This window comes from Tympanuchus pallidicinctus, unplaced genomic scaffold, assembly GCF_026119805.1.
Source record: "Tympanuchus pallidicinctus isolate F22 unplaced genomic scaffold, pur_lepc_1.0 scaffold12, whole genome shotgun sequence".
In the NCBI taxonomy this organism is placed as follows: Eukaryota; Metazoa; Chordata; class Aves; order Galliformes; family Phasianidae; genus Tympanuchus; species Tympanuchus pallidicinctus.
The window spans coordinates 2599654-2613575 of NW_026294637.1; the positions used below are offsets into that span (position 1 = coordinate 2599654).

Genomic DNA, 13922 nt, shown 5'->3' on the forward strand with positions numbered 1-13922 from the left:
GTTTCCCTGTCCTTTTTACTAGCAGAATACCTCCCTTGGCCATCCAAGGGAGTGTTGTCCACAACACTGGTGTAAAACACCCACTCTCGGGTATGGAAAGGTCAGTTCCAGGCCAAAATCTGGATGCACGTTGTCACTGTCACTCTGGCACTTGGCAAGGATGGAGGCAGCTATAGAGAGCTACACCTGTGTGCCTGTGTTTGGGAGCTGGTCAGAGAGATGTGGAGCAGGAACACGCTGCATTAACTGAGCTGAACTGTATTGGGCAAGGAGACCACTTGGAAGGACACTGTGGAAAATGGTAACTACTTTGGGACTCATTAGGAGTTGTCTCTGCTAGGTTCAGCCAGTTGGCATTTCCATAGGAAAAGACATTAATACTTTTTATAAAAACCCCTCCGAGCATCTTTACTCAGATAAACTACATCTGTAGCTAACAGACAGGGGAACAATGTACTTCTGTGTGAGAACATCATCCATCGCTGCACTGCCAAAACAAGAGCAATGTCCTGTAAGGCAATCTGAATTTCCTGTTGTCCATAGTTAGCCGAGCACAGGAACTCCCCCAGGCACCCAGATGTGCTAAACCTGGTTTTGAGCCATTGTCTTTGCCATTTAGAGAAGCACCCTTTGAATTTGCTTAATAAAAGGCAGAGGCAAGCCAGTCATCCATCTCTCTGCTCAGATTTCATGACAATTCCTGAGCGTAAAGCCTTGCATAAGACATTTTTCACTGTCCTGGGTCAAAAGTCACACATTAGCTACCTAGAGCAACCTCAGCCCATGTTCTCTCTGTGCCCTTCGTTGAGCTGTGCATTTTTGTCAAGTTTCTAGTTCACAAGGAGACGCTAACATCTAGATTTCCTGTCACAACGTTCAAACGTCATAAAGTCTGCTGAGAATCTTCCCAAGAAAGGAGGAACCAATGTTCCTGCAAAGAGCACCCAGCTTTTGTAAAAACAATCAATTCAGGTGACTTATATCACAGTGTAAGAATCTGCACGTGGCTGTATTTGTAAATGTGGCCTAGGAAGGGATGGGCAGTAGGATGCATCCTGCTTTGTAGGTGCTGGGCACATTCACTGCCTCTTCATCACGAGCTCTTCCAGCGCCTTGTCCCTCTGGTTCCCACAGAGCAGGAGGACTTCTTTGATTTCATTTTGCTGGAAACCCATGTCGTTGAACTGAGCTAACAAGTGCAGGAATTCAGCTGCCTGGAAGGAGGGAAAGGAGCGATGTCAGCGCCGGGCTGTAAGGACGCATTCACCGCGACATTTCAGCAGCAGGGCCAGATAATCCCACAGGGTTGTATTACTGCTGAAGGGCACCGTGGACCCCGCTGCCAGGACAAGTGCTAACTTTTAACAGTCTTTATGCACCAAGTCTTTCTTTAGTTAATAAAGTCAGCCTCTAACTTCACTTATTCATCATGAAATTGAATACGAGTTCCACTCACGTGTTTGCACTGTGGATCTGTCACCCCGGACTGGGGAATTTCTGTCATTCATTGCTCCTATTTCTCCCATTGCTCAGGGTGAGCCTCACCACCACAGCTCACCCAGAGTCCTGTTCTCAGCAAACTACACCTCCTGCACCGAGGCAGCACCATCCCAGTGCTGAGCCTTGCACAGGAGGCAAGCAGGATCCTACACCTCCCCAACGGTGGGACTGCTGATGGGGACCAGAGCACGGGACAGCACCACTGTCCTGCTATGGGATGAGGAGACAGGAAGCCAAGAGGTGGCAAGCATGCCTGGGGCTGGGATTCCCACACCAGAGTGTCATGCTCACACAGCACGAGGTGAGTCCGTCCTCTGCAAGTCCTTGTGGCCACACAATGCTCTCCTGGGGCTCTGAGCCCAATCCGCAGTCTATGTGGGTTCACTTCTTGCAGAGTGATGGGACCTGACCTGGCAGGAGGTGGCACGAGGAGGCAGGGGGGTGGAAATGGACAAAACACAAAAGGCTGCGCTGTGCTGCTGACCTTTTTCTCCGAGTACTGGAACATTTCCATGGCCTCCTCCACCTGCCCCTCCTCATAGCCCTGCTTCAGCAGCCGGTCACAGGCGCGGAGGTAGCCCAGAAACTGGAAGAGAGAACAGTGAGGGTTAATGCATCCTGATCCCAAATGGGAATGAGGATAACACGAAGGGAGGATGGGAGTAGAGCAACACCTGAACTGTCTGAACACAAAGCAAGGATCTTCAAGTTGTTTTCTCATTTGGCAGAGACCATCTGGGTGAAATGCCAGGTGCGTGCTGATCTCTAACCCTATCCAGGCCAACATCCCTTTGATGCTCCCAGCCCCAGGCCCCTGCTGGACCTGTGCGAACTCCCCACATCCCCAGGAGAGGCCTGTGTGCTCTCATTACCAAAAGTAAACAGTTATTTTTGGCTTTCCTCATTGTTCTTGGAGTGCTGACAGCACAATTCCCAGCGGTCTCCTTGGAATACCACGAGAATCATTCACTGTCCAAAAAACTCATGTGACAGACCATAATAAATGGGCTGTACCATAGCAGAAAAAAAAGAAGATATGAAAATGTCCACCTGGAGAAAAGCTGAGCAGCCCAGAGGTGTCTGCAAAGCTGTGCCTGCCCCATCTGAAGAGAAGCTGATCTGCATCTCCCAGCTCTGCCAGCACTCGGACCTCCGCCCTCCTCAGCTCTGCTGCAGCCCAAGGAGGGGGACGCAAAGACCATAAAACACATGAAACAGCCAAAAACAGTCCCTCACATGTTAGCTCTCCTGTAGCAGAGCAAGAATTGTACAAAATGTCAGCCCTAAGGAGCAGCTTATTAATACAAACATGAGTTACGCTCTGCTTGCTGGCATTCAGAACCTGGCTTGATTTTCCTCATTATCTTTCTAACTAAAACCCGAGATCATTGCTGTATTTTCTTGCTACAAGGAGTCACTCCCCATGTTCCAGGCAGAACGCAGCCACTCTTGGCAATCTGACATGCTGCTCAAGCCACACACAAAATCTGTGCTGCTGTCAGCTACATGATTTTTATCATTAAAAAAAACCCGAAAACTATCCTCAAGACTAAACAAAACCAGTTTTTTATGTACTTTGACCTACTTACTTCCTGGGTTCAGCAAAGGGCTGAATGTTCACTGGGGAAGGAGGAGGAGCTGATCCTGCTCACCCTACAAGGAGTGTGGTCAAGGGCCAGCAAGCTCAGTGCTTGGTTTTCCAGCACAGAAATGCAATGGGAAATCCAATAGGCATACAGGTTGCAGTTCTACACACCCAAAACATTGCTGCAGATGTCCCCACTCTCACACCCATGTGCTGGCTGTTTGAGGCTGTTTGCTTGCTTACAAAGTTTGCTATCTCCCCAAGGTGGACTCTGCCAGCTTTATTTGATATAGTAAAGAAACGGAACGATTTTTAGCTACCGTCTGGTGCCACAATCAATCTTCATGTCTGAAGCTGTCACAGTCACATGCAGAAAGCTTACGTGACACTGGCAAGCAATGAAGAGCATCCACAGCTCTTGTTTTTAACATGAAACATATTTTCCAGGAAGATCTTAGCCTAATTTGGTAGTTTTATGCTTGTAGCAGTTGCACGCACAGCTAGGCCTTACATTTCATCTTGGATGCATGGGGCACAAAAGGGAAAAATGGGAACATTTGGTGGAGAAGACCCTGTATTTTGGCATATGAGGCAGATCCTGTATTTTGGCACATTAATCATCTCTTCGGCAGAATGGCAGTGTTCAGTGACCCAAAAGCAATCCTTGTGTGGAGTCATTGGTTGCTCCAGTTTGGGAATTTGGGGTTTTGGAGAACCAGATAAATCTCTGGGATATTCTTACGGTCCTGGGCTGACAGGATGAGCCATGAAAATGGTCACACGAACCTAACAGCTGAGACAAAATGATGTGCAGAAAATTTCCATATACGGGGGCAAGATTTGCACTAGAAGGACACTGTGCTCCATGCAACAGATGGGGAAGATAGCAGCACCCGCCTGTTACTGCTCGCTGACAAGCGGAGCGCTCACTGAGACTGTATTACAGCAAAACTGCTGGCATTTGATCCAACAGAAAACCCTGCTCTGATACCAAAGCAGGAAAAATAGCTTCATTTTCCCCAATGCAGAACAAGGGAGACCACCGTGAGCAAAAGGGAGTCGCTCGCATCACTGTGAAATATGAATTTTGTGCCCCCACAGCATCCCACACCATTTCAGCTGTTCCAGCTCCACCAACCTGCCCCAGGCTTTGCCTCCCGGTCTTCTGGAGAGTGAGGATGGCTTTGCGGGCCGGGTAGCCCAAGGCAATGACGGGCTCGATGAGGTCGCGCTCCTCCTGGCTCAGTGCTGACAGCAGGTCAGCCGCTGAATCTGGCTTGGCTTTGCGGGATGCCAGCGGCCGTGCTGGGGGCAGGCAGGAGTAGGGGCTGAGGGACTGCAAGACAAGACAGGAGCTCATGTTAGCCAGCAGGGATGGATGGAGCCGCCACTGTGGCGCCCATGTGCAATGGTCAGTCCCCAAACCGACAGGTGACGGCAGGCACTGGAGAGCATTACCCTGGCACTCATCACTGAACATCGTTGCCCAGTTTTGGCTCAGCTTTGCTGGCTGGAGCCCAGGACCGGGTGCTTTGCCCTCTCCCTCCACCTCTCCCCCACCACGAGGCAGCTCACCGGGACTGTAGGCTTGTGCTTGCGGATGGGTGGCATGGAGTCATTGGGTGCCATGGGGGGAGCTGGCACCAGGCTTCCCATGTGAGACCCCTCTGCTGCCGGTCCAAACTTGAGGCTCCTGTTGCTTCGGCAGTGCTGGGGGAGCGCTGGTGGCATGGGAGCCCCTTTGCTTTCGGCTGTGGCTCTATTTAAAGGATGCACCAATGCAGCCAGCTTCCTCCTGGCTGCTTCCAGCTCATTCTTCATGTTGTTGAACAAAACCATGGACCTCCTCTGCTTGCCTGGATCCGGGCTCGCAGCCTTGAAGCCGTTCTCTGAAGGAGGCTCCAGCAAGCCAGGCGATGTCTTTGGTCGGATCTGCTGCAAGCCATGCTGGTTTCTCCTCCGGAGAATGTGCTCCTCCCTGTCATTTTCCTCCCAGGAGGTGGAGGAATACTCATCGTCCTCCCAGCACTCATCGTCCTCTGAGCACCCAGCCTCACTCTCTGTGTCGGAGGCTCTTCCCCGGCCCCGCTCGGCGCTGAGGCTGATGCTGCGCCGCACCGTGCCCTCCTTCACTCTGCTCGCTGCTGTCTCCTTGCCCTCAGCGGGGTCCACCAGCAGCAGCCAGCATGGTGGGGCCGTGGGGATGGTGTCGGTGTGGAGCTGCTGCCAGGAGGTTTGGTGCTGAGAAGCGGCCTCCAGCCAGTACTGCACCTTTCGCTCCAGTGAGAAGTCGTGCTGTGGGAGCGCAGGAAGAGCGAGTGAGAAACACCAGTATTTACACCTTTGTGGAAGGGAAGCTACAAAGATGGGGAAAGGCCTGGGGGCAAAACACGTGAGGAGGGGCTGAGGGCCCTGGGTTTGTTCAGCCCAGAGGGGGCAGAGGGGAGACCCTGAGCTGACGGCGCTCACACTGGGACATCGCTCTCAAACACTGGGTTTGGGTTTGAGCGGAAGTGTGACATGGGTTGGGCTTAATGATCCTTGTGGGTCCCTTCCTACTCTGGTTATTTTACAATTCTCTGATCCTACAATTCTATATTACTAACGTCTCATTGCCACTGGGCACTAGAGCTGTGGGGTTGGACACTCCCAGCCTTATCCCTATGGGATTTCACTTGGAAACACCCGTTTGCAGCATTATTACTGCTTTCAGTTGTATTTGGAATCCTGTTGGGATGCTTTAGGCACGGAAGGGTTCTGTGTCACCTTGGCTGCTGCAGAGAGGGAAGAGCAGATTGCAGAGGAGTAGCTCCCAAGTAACCAGAGCAGAGCACAGGGGTCACAAACTGCCTGCCTTAGAATCCTTAGAACATGTTTTTGACTTACATCTGAGTGCTTTCCGGGAACAAACAAGCCGTGCGTGTCCCAGAGCTCTCCAAACAAGGTCTCCTGGCAGGCAGGCACATTCACAGCACGGGAATGTTGCTGTTACTGTGCTATGCCTGACCCAAACCAAGCTCCCCAAGGAGAACAGCACTGCGTGCTTCCAGAACCATGCACAGATGTGTCCCCATCCACAGCGAGCCAGAGTCCCTGGGGTGGGACACCAGGGACACACTCAGCTCAGTGATGCCTCCACTTGCAAACCATCACCTGCATGGAATCCTGCCCACAAACATTTCCTTTGAGGAATCCCAAATAAACACCTCAAAAACTGAGCATGCTTTAGTGATGGCGCACAAGTCACAGGACGAGGAAGGCCTGGGGGTGCTCAGGGGGATTTCCCCTGCACAGTGCACTGACCCCATCTATGGGTGAGACTGCTGAAGCTTGCTCAGCAGAACAGCAGGAGCAGCAAGAAAGCGAGCAGCTCCATTTTCTAGAGCCTGAACTGGAGCCTGAAATTTGCACTTTTCAAGGACAAATCAAACTTTCCATCTAAGAAAGACCATCTTGCAACCCTCCACCCATCCCGTCCTCAAGCTTGGACACTTCTAACAAAACCCAACCCCAACCAAAACCCTTCCTCTCACCCATCCTCACAACACCCTCACCTCATGTTCCTACTGAAAACAACCAACAGGCAGGACACCAACATGGAGAAGAGATTTTCCTTCCCTCTCCTTCCCCAAGAAGAGCATCCCTTTGAGCATCCTACCAGGAACAGGCTTGGAAGAGGCCAACCCACCATGGTGCTCATGAGGATGTCGGTGCAGTCAGGGAGCTCTATGGCTGGAGCCTTGATGAAGGTGCTTTCTCCTGCAGAGTTGCCCTCGATGCTCACAGCAGTCCGGAAGGGCACTCCATCCAGGTAGCTCATTGTCCCTGCCTGATTGCTCACTGCCTAAAGAAGGGATGGAAAAAAAAAAAAGTAACAGGAAAGATTGGCAGCTGCACAGGAGTGATGCTGTAACCGCAGCAAATTTGGGTGGAAGGAGAGAAAAATAAGCTATTTTTGCCATCTTTTGAGAGAGGTAAGCCCTGCTGTGTGCAACGTCCAGATTTGTAAAGTGCTAATTACTAGAAGGCAGGAAAATTTGTAAGAGCTAATCACTGCCATTCAGAGCTTGAGTCAACACAGCCCAACCAAGATTACGGCCTTCAGCAGGGATCTTCAGCACTTTCTTCCTCCAGTTCCACCCCTGCTGACACCTCTGTGCATAACCCCACTGCTTTCCTCCCCTTGCTCCCACTCAGCAGGCCCCCCCTCTGCCACGCTCCCCTTTTCCCCCAGCTAAATGCAGAGCTACAGAACCACCTGAGCTTTATTCCTATTCTCTACACGGATGCTTTTTTGCTGAGGTTCACAGTGGTGCACAGTGCAGCGTTTGAGGGATGTTGAACGAACCATTTGAAAAAGGTGAACCAGCTCATTTTAAGCACAGTGATGTTTCTTAGAGTAGGAATAGCAGGGAGAGAAAGAATTCCAATGAACAGAATGGAAAATATTACTGCCATCACGTAGCCATGAGTTCTGTACTAATGACTCAGTTTAGTGAAAAATAAGCCACAACTTGCTGCATTAAGTCCCGAGTCCCCACATCCCAGTGATGACAACATGCAGAATAGTTTCCTTTGTTGACTGGCAAAGTCTGATGGCAAGTCTTCCTCTGACTTCTGGAATCTGCAACTGGTGCCTGCTTGTCCCAAGGCAACGCTTGCCAGCCACGCTCACTGTGCAATATGTAGTTTATGGGACATCTGTATACACTAAAGTGCTTTTACCACTTTTTTTTCCCCCTCTGAGAAAAGCATGGCTTCTATAGCAATAGATAAACACAAAGCAAAAATAAGCAGCAGAATGTATACGGGCCTGAGAATGCAGCATGAAAATAAAGGTCTACAACAGGAAACATTTGAGAAAGGCAGCTCCTCGCCTTGGGAAAGGAACGCAACCAACCACCTGTAGCCTGCAAATGAAGAGTGACACGCAGCTGGGCTCAGCAGCACCCACCCCAGGCTGACACCAGGATCCCTTAATCCATCTGCAGCCCTGGACCAGCTCTGCCCCACACACACAGCCACTGACACACAGCGTGCAACGTGCCAGGGCCATCTGCTGCCTGGCTGAGAGTGCTTACCATCCACGTGAGTGCCAACAAAGAACAGCACAACGTCAGCAGAGCTGCCTTGTCCCCATTTTCTCCATCTCCTTAACAGCCCCATGCAGCCCCCGCCTGCAAGGCACAGCCCCCTCCTACAGGAATTCACCTCCCAGCAGCTGTGTGCACCCAGCAGTTCCAGCAGGGTGTATTTTGCTGGCAGCGCCCACAACAGTTCCCAAAGACCCAGGCTTGTTTGCAAAAAGCTGTGACACCCCTGGGTGCCCTGCATAAACAGAGCCCAGGGAAAAGCCCTTGTAACCAACTCCATCTCCTTTCACCACGAGCTTCCCCATCTGGCTGACCAAAGGACACCTGCTGATTCACCTGCTCAGATTTCAGCAATTTCATTGCTTCTCACAGCATCCATCCGGATAGCAGTAAGAAATCCCTTGCTATACTCAAATCTGAATCTTAGGACTGAATCTGAATACACATGGCTCTTGTTTTTACGAATCAATACTCAGACACACTCATTTTGTGTCTGAGATTTCAAACATTCCTCTTCCTTCAACTGTGACTTCATCCTTTCTCACTCAAAACGTAAAACATTTTAAAGCAGACATCATTAGAAAAGTGCAAATAAACCACACCAAGCTCGTGAGATTGAAATATGCCTGCATGTACACCATATGCACCAGCAGTTGCAACTCTTATTAATAATATCAAGTTATCCTTACCGTTAGATGAAACCAAGTAGCTCCTCTCACATGGCAGGGAGAGCAGTTGCTTTTATACCACCTCCTCATCCACTGCTTAAATCTTTAAATCCATGCATCTGACGAGCATCTGACTTTGACAATATCAAGATTATAGTAGCTTAAGTGGTTAGCCTGCCTCAGCAGAGACACTGATGGGATAAGGAGCCTAGCTGTGAAGCAGAGCATCCTTTGGCCATTTATCTTATTAGATGCAAAGTGTTGATTTTGAAATAGCTTTCATGCTACTTTGCCAGGAAAAACTCCCGGGATGTGACCTACCTATAAAGACTTGGAATGACATGGAGCTAAAAGACACGGCAGGGAAGGGGGGGACGTATGGACACACACATCAGAACTCTTTGGAGGACTTTGGTGAACTGTATTTTGTGGTGCTATGGCTTGGAGCAAGAACTGCCAACTTCTGCACCCAAACTCCAGCTCTATCATAGATTACTGCTTAGTATGCTCTTACTAACAGAAATCAACAGGAGCCTTCAGCCAAGGATCCACTGACATAAGCCCAGCGTTAAGAGCTGAGTTTATCAGCTGCGAGTAGGCAATCATGTGCTGCCTCCTCCAGGAATTACACAATGGTGATGCTAAGAGATAAGGAATGGGAAAGATCACATCTATTCCCACGCCTTCGGGCTAAGTGAGAACATGACTGCAGCTCTGGAAAGAAGCCAAGGCAACCTGCGTAGGCAAGCAAAGCCCCAAAACCAGATGGGGCCATCGCTGCTTTAAGCAAACAGTCCTGAGGATGGGAGGATTTGAAGCCATAAGCCTCTGTCATCTTGTAGGAGGGAGCAGTTTTCCTGCACACAAACCTTTTGCTGACAGCTCTCCCAATAGCTCGGGTCACACTGATGCCAAGCACTAGAACAAATCCGATGGAGCACAAATGTTTCAAAAACAATCCAATTTTCTCTGCTTATTCTGTGCAGAAACCAACTTACTAAACAGAGCTGCACTTTTAACCAAATGCTATATAAACAATCTGTTCCTGCAGGAAAATAGCTTTGAAGGCAGAAACAATTGAAGTAGGTTAAACTTCAGGTTTTATTACCTTTTTCCCCAGCAGGCTTATTTGTCAGATTTATAGATATTCACAAGGCTGGCCGATCTCTTTCAACACAACAGGGAATTTTTTCCATGCTGTGGTACCCGTTTTAGTCCAGCAAAGCAAAATGTCAGCAGCTGCTTTAATCAAGCTCCCAAATCGATGTCTTGTTTGTACTCAGAATTTGTTTAAAAACGTAATAGCTCGTTTCTATGCACAAAAACACAGAAACTATTTTGAAAGCAATGCCTGACGTGCTTCATTTGAGAAGAAAAACACATCCAGTAATGAGCTCTTTAAAAAAAAAAACAACAAAATTCTGGAGATTTCAACATCTTGATTTCAGCTTGTAAAGTCACTAAGAATAGTTCATGAATCCTGGCACCAATCACCTTGTCAGCAGCATTACTTTATTGAGATTGCGATTCGTTAATAAAAACACACAGCAGCACTGTAATTCTGTGCCACGAAAGGGCTGACAGCTTTGCAGTCACTCAGGTATCACCTTGCAGAGTTAGAAAGCAAAGCCATCCCTTACAGTTCTCTTCAAGGCATTCCAGACCCTGGCTGCAGGCTTCCTGAGCACAGACAGGACCCAGGCGCCACCTCCTCGCTGGATCCTCTCACACTGACACCACCAATGACAACCAAACACTCCTCCAGTGCAAAAACAATTTATTTCTGAGTTATCTGACAGCAGTGGCCCAAGTGTCATTCGTGGGGAGAGTCGGAAGAACCCATCCAGGAGGGATGCAGCTTCCTTCGGGGTGATCAGCGGGCACCAGGTACTGATCCCACTCGTGCCTTCAATACAGAAAGGTGTTTGAGAGGACATCCAGCACAAGAGAGCTTCAGCAGGAGGATTACATGCACACATACACATTTCTTCACACCAACCAATACACAAGACTCTAAACCATGCTCTGTGTTTAAATGACAAAGAAGGAACCGAAAGAATTCATCACATAGCCGTGCATGGAAGCGAATGAACTGTATTTTGCAACCTCAACAAATAATGCTTGACACCTCAGACACCAAAACAAAGCTTTTACCTGATCTGGATTAGAGCTGCTACAGAAAGCTCAGCCTGTAAGTAATATTCCCTGAAAGGCTGCAGCAGATCAGCAAGAGGAAATTCATCTGTTAAAACACAATAAACCAGAGAGACCTTTGATGCCACTGTCAGAGAAGTTCCAAATTTGCTGACTGGTTTGCTGCTCCCCAGCTTAACTTGAAATCCTTACCTATTATTTACGTGTTTTGCACATCAACTCACCCTCACCAAAGCTGTCAGAGCGAAGCTCAGACTAGCAAAACTTTTTCCTGTCTCCATCCTCTGCACCAAGGGAACATATGGACAGTGAATTGTTCCCCATTACACAAACTGCACTAACCAAACCATCAGAATAAAGCACCTGCTGCATGCTGGAAGTCTTCAATCCATTCAGTTTATTCCCACTTCAGCTTAACCTACAATCTTTTTTGTGCCTTTATTTTAAACCCAATGCCTAAGAGCTGAAAGCAGAATATAGAGTGAAGTCTGACAGGATTTACCTGGATCCCCAAACAGCTTGGAATCAATGTCACGTTTCTGCTGTAGAAGCTTTTCTCTTTCCTTCTTCTGTTTCTTTTCCATTTCTCTCTTCCTTTCCTCCTCCTGTTCTCCCTCCAACATCACTCTCAGTGCTCTCTCCTCAGCTTCATACAGCTCTGTGCGATTTTTGAGCAATGCTCTGAGACTTTCCACCTGATTTTCAAAGGCTTCATCTGCTGAGGGAGGTGGACAAACACCTAAAGAGAAGGAGAATTAGCATAATGTTTCCAAATTCAGAAGGAGCACTGTTATGAGACTTAAAAGCTGAGCTGGCAAAGTCTCAGAGAAATATAAGCTAACAATTATCTCAACAGAAGGTTTTTTTTTTCTGGTAAGGAAGTTTAGAAACATTGGAACACAGTCACTGCATCCAATTTGCTGCTCAGGATTTTATAGCTGTTCTTGCAGAACCACATAACGTCAAGAACTAATAAAGAAACAGCTTCTTCAAAGTGCACCTCCTGTCATTTCCTGTGTGCACCATTAGAAAAGTTAGGAAAAATTCTCCTAATTCACCTTTCCTGGCAGCAGCCTCTTTCCTCAGTTTCCGAAGCTTTTCTAAGGAGCCCAGGATGTCCACCATTCTCTTTGTGTCTGCCTGCTTCTTCCTGACTTCAGATAAGACGCTGTCTGCAGCAGCCTTAAGCTCCCGCTCCTGCAAAGGAAAGAAAAGCAACAGGATGCATGGATTATCCCCCCCAGACCAGAATGAAAAGGTGCTGTCAAACAAACACAGCTTCCTAGTTACAGCAGGTGAGTCAACCAGCTGACCTGGGAGAAAAAAAAACCCTTAACAATGAAATTTCAGGGAAAAAAGAATGGTGAGCCACACACAAATTTGGGCCAGAACAGCCACATACATAAAGCCTTTAACCTTAGGAAGTCAGTAAAAATGTACAATGAATATAAACCATGCAGACTTCACAGCTGCGCAGTTACGGACCGTTAGCATGCCAGTCTGGATACAATGCCTTGCACACCAGCTCTGTGCCACCCCAGCAATGGGTCCAGCAACCAACAGAGATGAATTTTTGGCAGCCAGTGCAGTGCCAACACCACTTCCCACCGAACTGAATTTGGGTGGGTTTTTGTCATTTTTTTTTTCCTTTGGAGCCACCCCCACTGCCCACGTCCCTCAGTGCCACAATGAGTGCCCCCACCACGCCTGGGCAGTTTGTGCTGGTGCAACGTTACTCTTTCTGATTAGAAATTTCTCCTAATATCCAGCCATACCCTCCCTGGCACAAATCGAGGCTATCACCTCTCGCCCCATTGCTGTCAACGGCAGCAGAGGCCGACCCCAACTCTGCGCAACCTCCTCTCAGGGGTTGTGGAGGGCAGTCAGGGGCCCCCGAGCTCCTCTTCTCTGACCGCCCCACCCCAATTCCCTCGGCTGCTGCCCGCAGGACCGTGCTCCGAGGGCCTCCACGTCCTTCTCATCGCGAGGGGCCCAACGCTGCACGCAGCCGGGGAATCCACGAGCACGGAAACCCACAAGGCGGCCGCACGCCGCTCCATCGGAGCCCGTGAGCAGAGCCGCAGGCACAGAGCAGCGGGCCGAGGCCGCTCTTCCGTACCCGGTTCTTCTCCTCCACCTCCTGGATGCGCCCCGCCCTCCATCGGTCGATCTCAGCCTCCCGCTCTGCGGCGCGGGCCGCCTCCTCCTCCCGGGCCGCTCGGGCCTCCCGCTTCCTTCTCTGCAGCCGCTCCCTCCTCTTCCTCGCCTTCTCGGCCTTCCGGCCCAGTTCCCGCAGGTAGCCGGGCTCCCTCAGCGGCCGCACCGTCTCCCTCAGCTCCTCCAGCAGCTCCTCGGCCTCGGCCCGCTCTCGCTCCCAGCCCTCCTCTCGACCCTCGGCCTCGCGGCACCGCAGGGCCCGGCACAGCGCCACCAGGCGGCTCGCGGTCCCCAGCGCCCGCACCGCCAGCCGCCGCCCGAGCTCGAGGCCGGCGCCGCGGGGAGGCGGCGGGGGCTCCGCCGGGGGGCCGCGCCGGGCGAGGAACTGCGCCAACCAGCGCTCGTCGCGCTGCCGCTGCGCAGCGTCCTCGTCCTCCGGGTCCCGCGGGGGCGGCGGCCGCTCGGCCGAAGGCCACGGGGGGAAGAGCGGCGGGGCGGCGGGGCCGCGGAAGAAGGGGCCGGCCTCGGAGGAAGGAGGCGGGAGGAAGGGAGGGAGAGCCGGGCGGGCGGCGGGGACGGGGAAGGGAGCGGGAGGCGGCGGGAACGGGCCCGGTGCCTGAGGAGGGAAGGCGCGGAACGGCGGCGGCGGCGCGAAGCGGCCCAGGAACGGCGGCGGCGGCGGAGGCTGCGCCATCTTGGAGGCGCGGCGGCGTCTGCGACTGCGCCCCCCGGCGGCAGGGAGGAACGGGCCTGGCGGGCGGTGAC

The 13922-nt window shown here is 50.9% G+C and overlaps 1 protein-coding gene across 2 annotated transcripts; it reads right to left on the reverse strand.

Moving 5' to 3' along the window:
• Positions 1-434: 434 nt before the first annotated feature.
• On the reverse strand, positions 435-13866 carry PDCD7 (programmed cell death 7). Of its 2 annotated transcripts, XM_052672496.1 has the most exons (6): positions 11001-11087; positions 6774-6929; positions 4661-5380; positions 4224-4421; positions 1985-2086; positions 435-1214 (listed from the first exon to the last, which is right to left on the reverse strand). In XM_052672496.1, the coding sequence occupies exons 2-6, from the start codon at positions 6903-6905 to the stop codon at positions 1080-1082; spliced, it is 1287 nt and encodes a 428-aa protein (XP_052528456.1). In that variant the 5' UTR covers positions 6906-6929; positions 11001-11087; the 3' UTR covers positions 435-1079. The 2 variants fall into 2 exon arrangements, with proteins under 2 accessions (XP_052528456.1, XP_052528455.1); XM_052672495.1 differs by lacking the exons at positions 435-1214; positions 1985-2086; positions 4224-4421; positions 4661-5380; positions 6774-6929 and adding exons at positions 10607-10752; positions 11503-11739; positions 12059-12197; positions 13120-13866 and having other exon boundaries at positions 11001-11088.
• Positions 13867-13922: the final 56 nt, after the last annotated feature.

What these genes read in the sequence shown, in the direction of transcription:
- PDCD7 (XM_052672495.1), bottom strand. Translation starts at nt 13,851, where the DNA reads ATGGCGCAGCCTCCGCCGCCGCCGCCGTTCCTGGGCCGCTTCGCGCCG. An exon ending in AGAGGCTGCTGCCAGGAAAG is followed by an intron (nt 11,740 to 12,058) that starts GTGAATTAGGAG and finishes CCTTCTCTTTAG; the next exon opens with GTGTTTGTCCACCTCCCTCA. An exon ending in CAAGCTGTTTGGGGATCCAG is followed by an intron (nt 11,089 to 11,502) that starts GTAAATCCTGTC and finishes GTGTTTTAACAG; the next exon opens with ATGAATTTCCTCTTGCTGAT.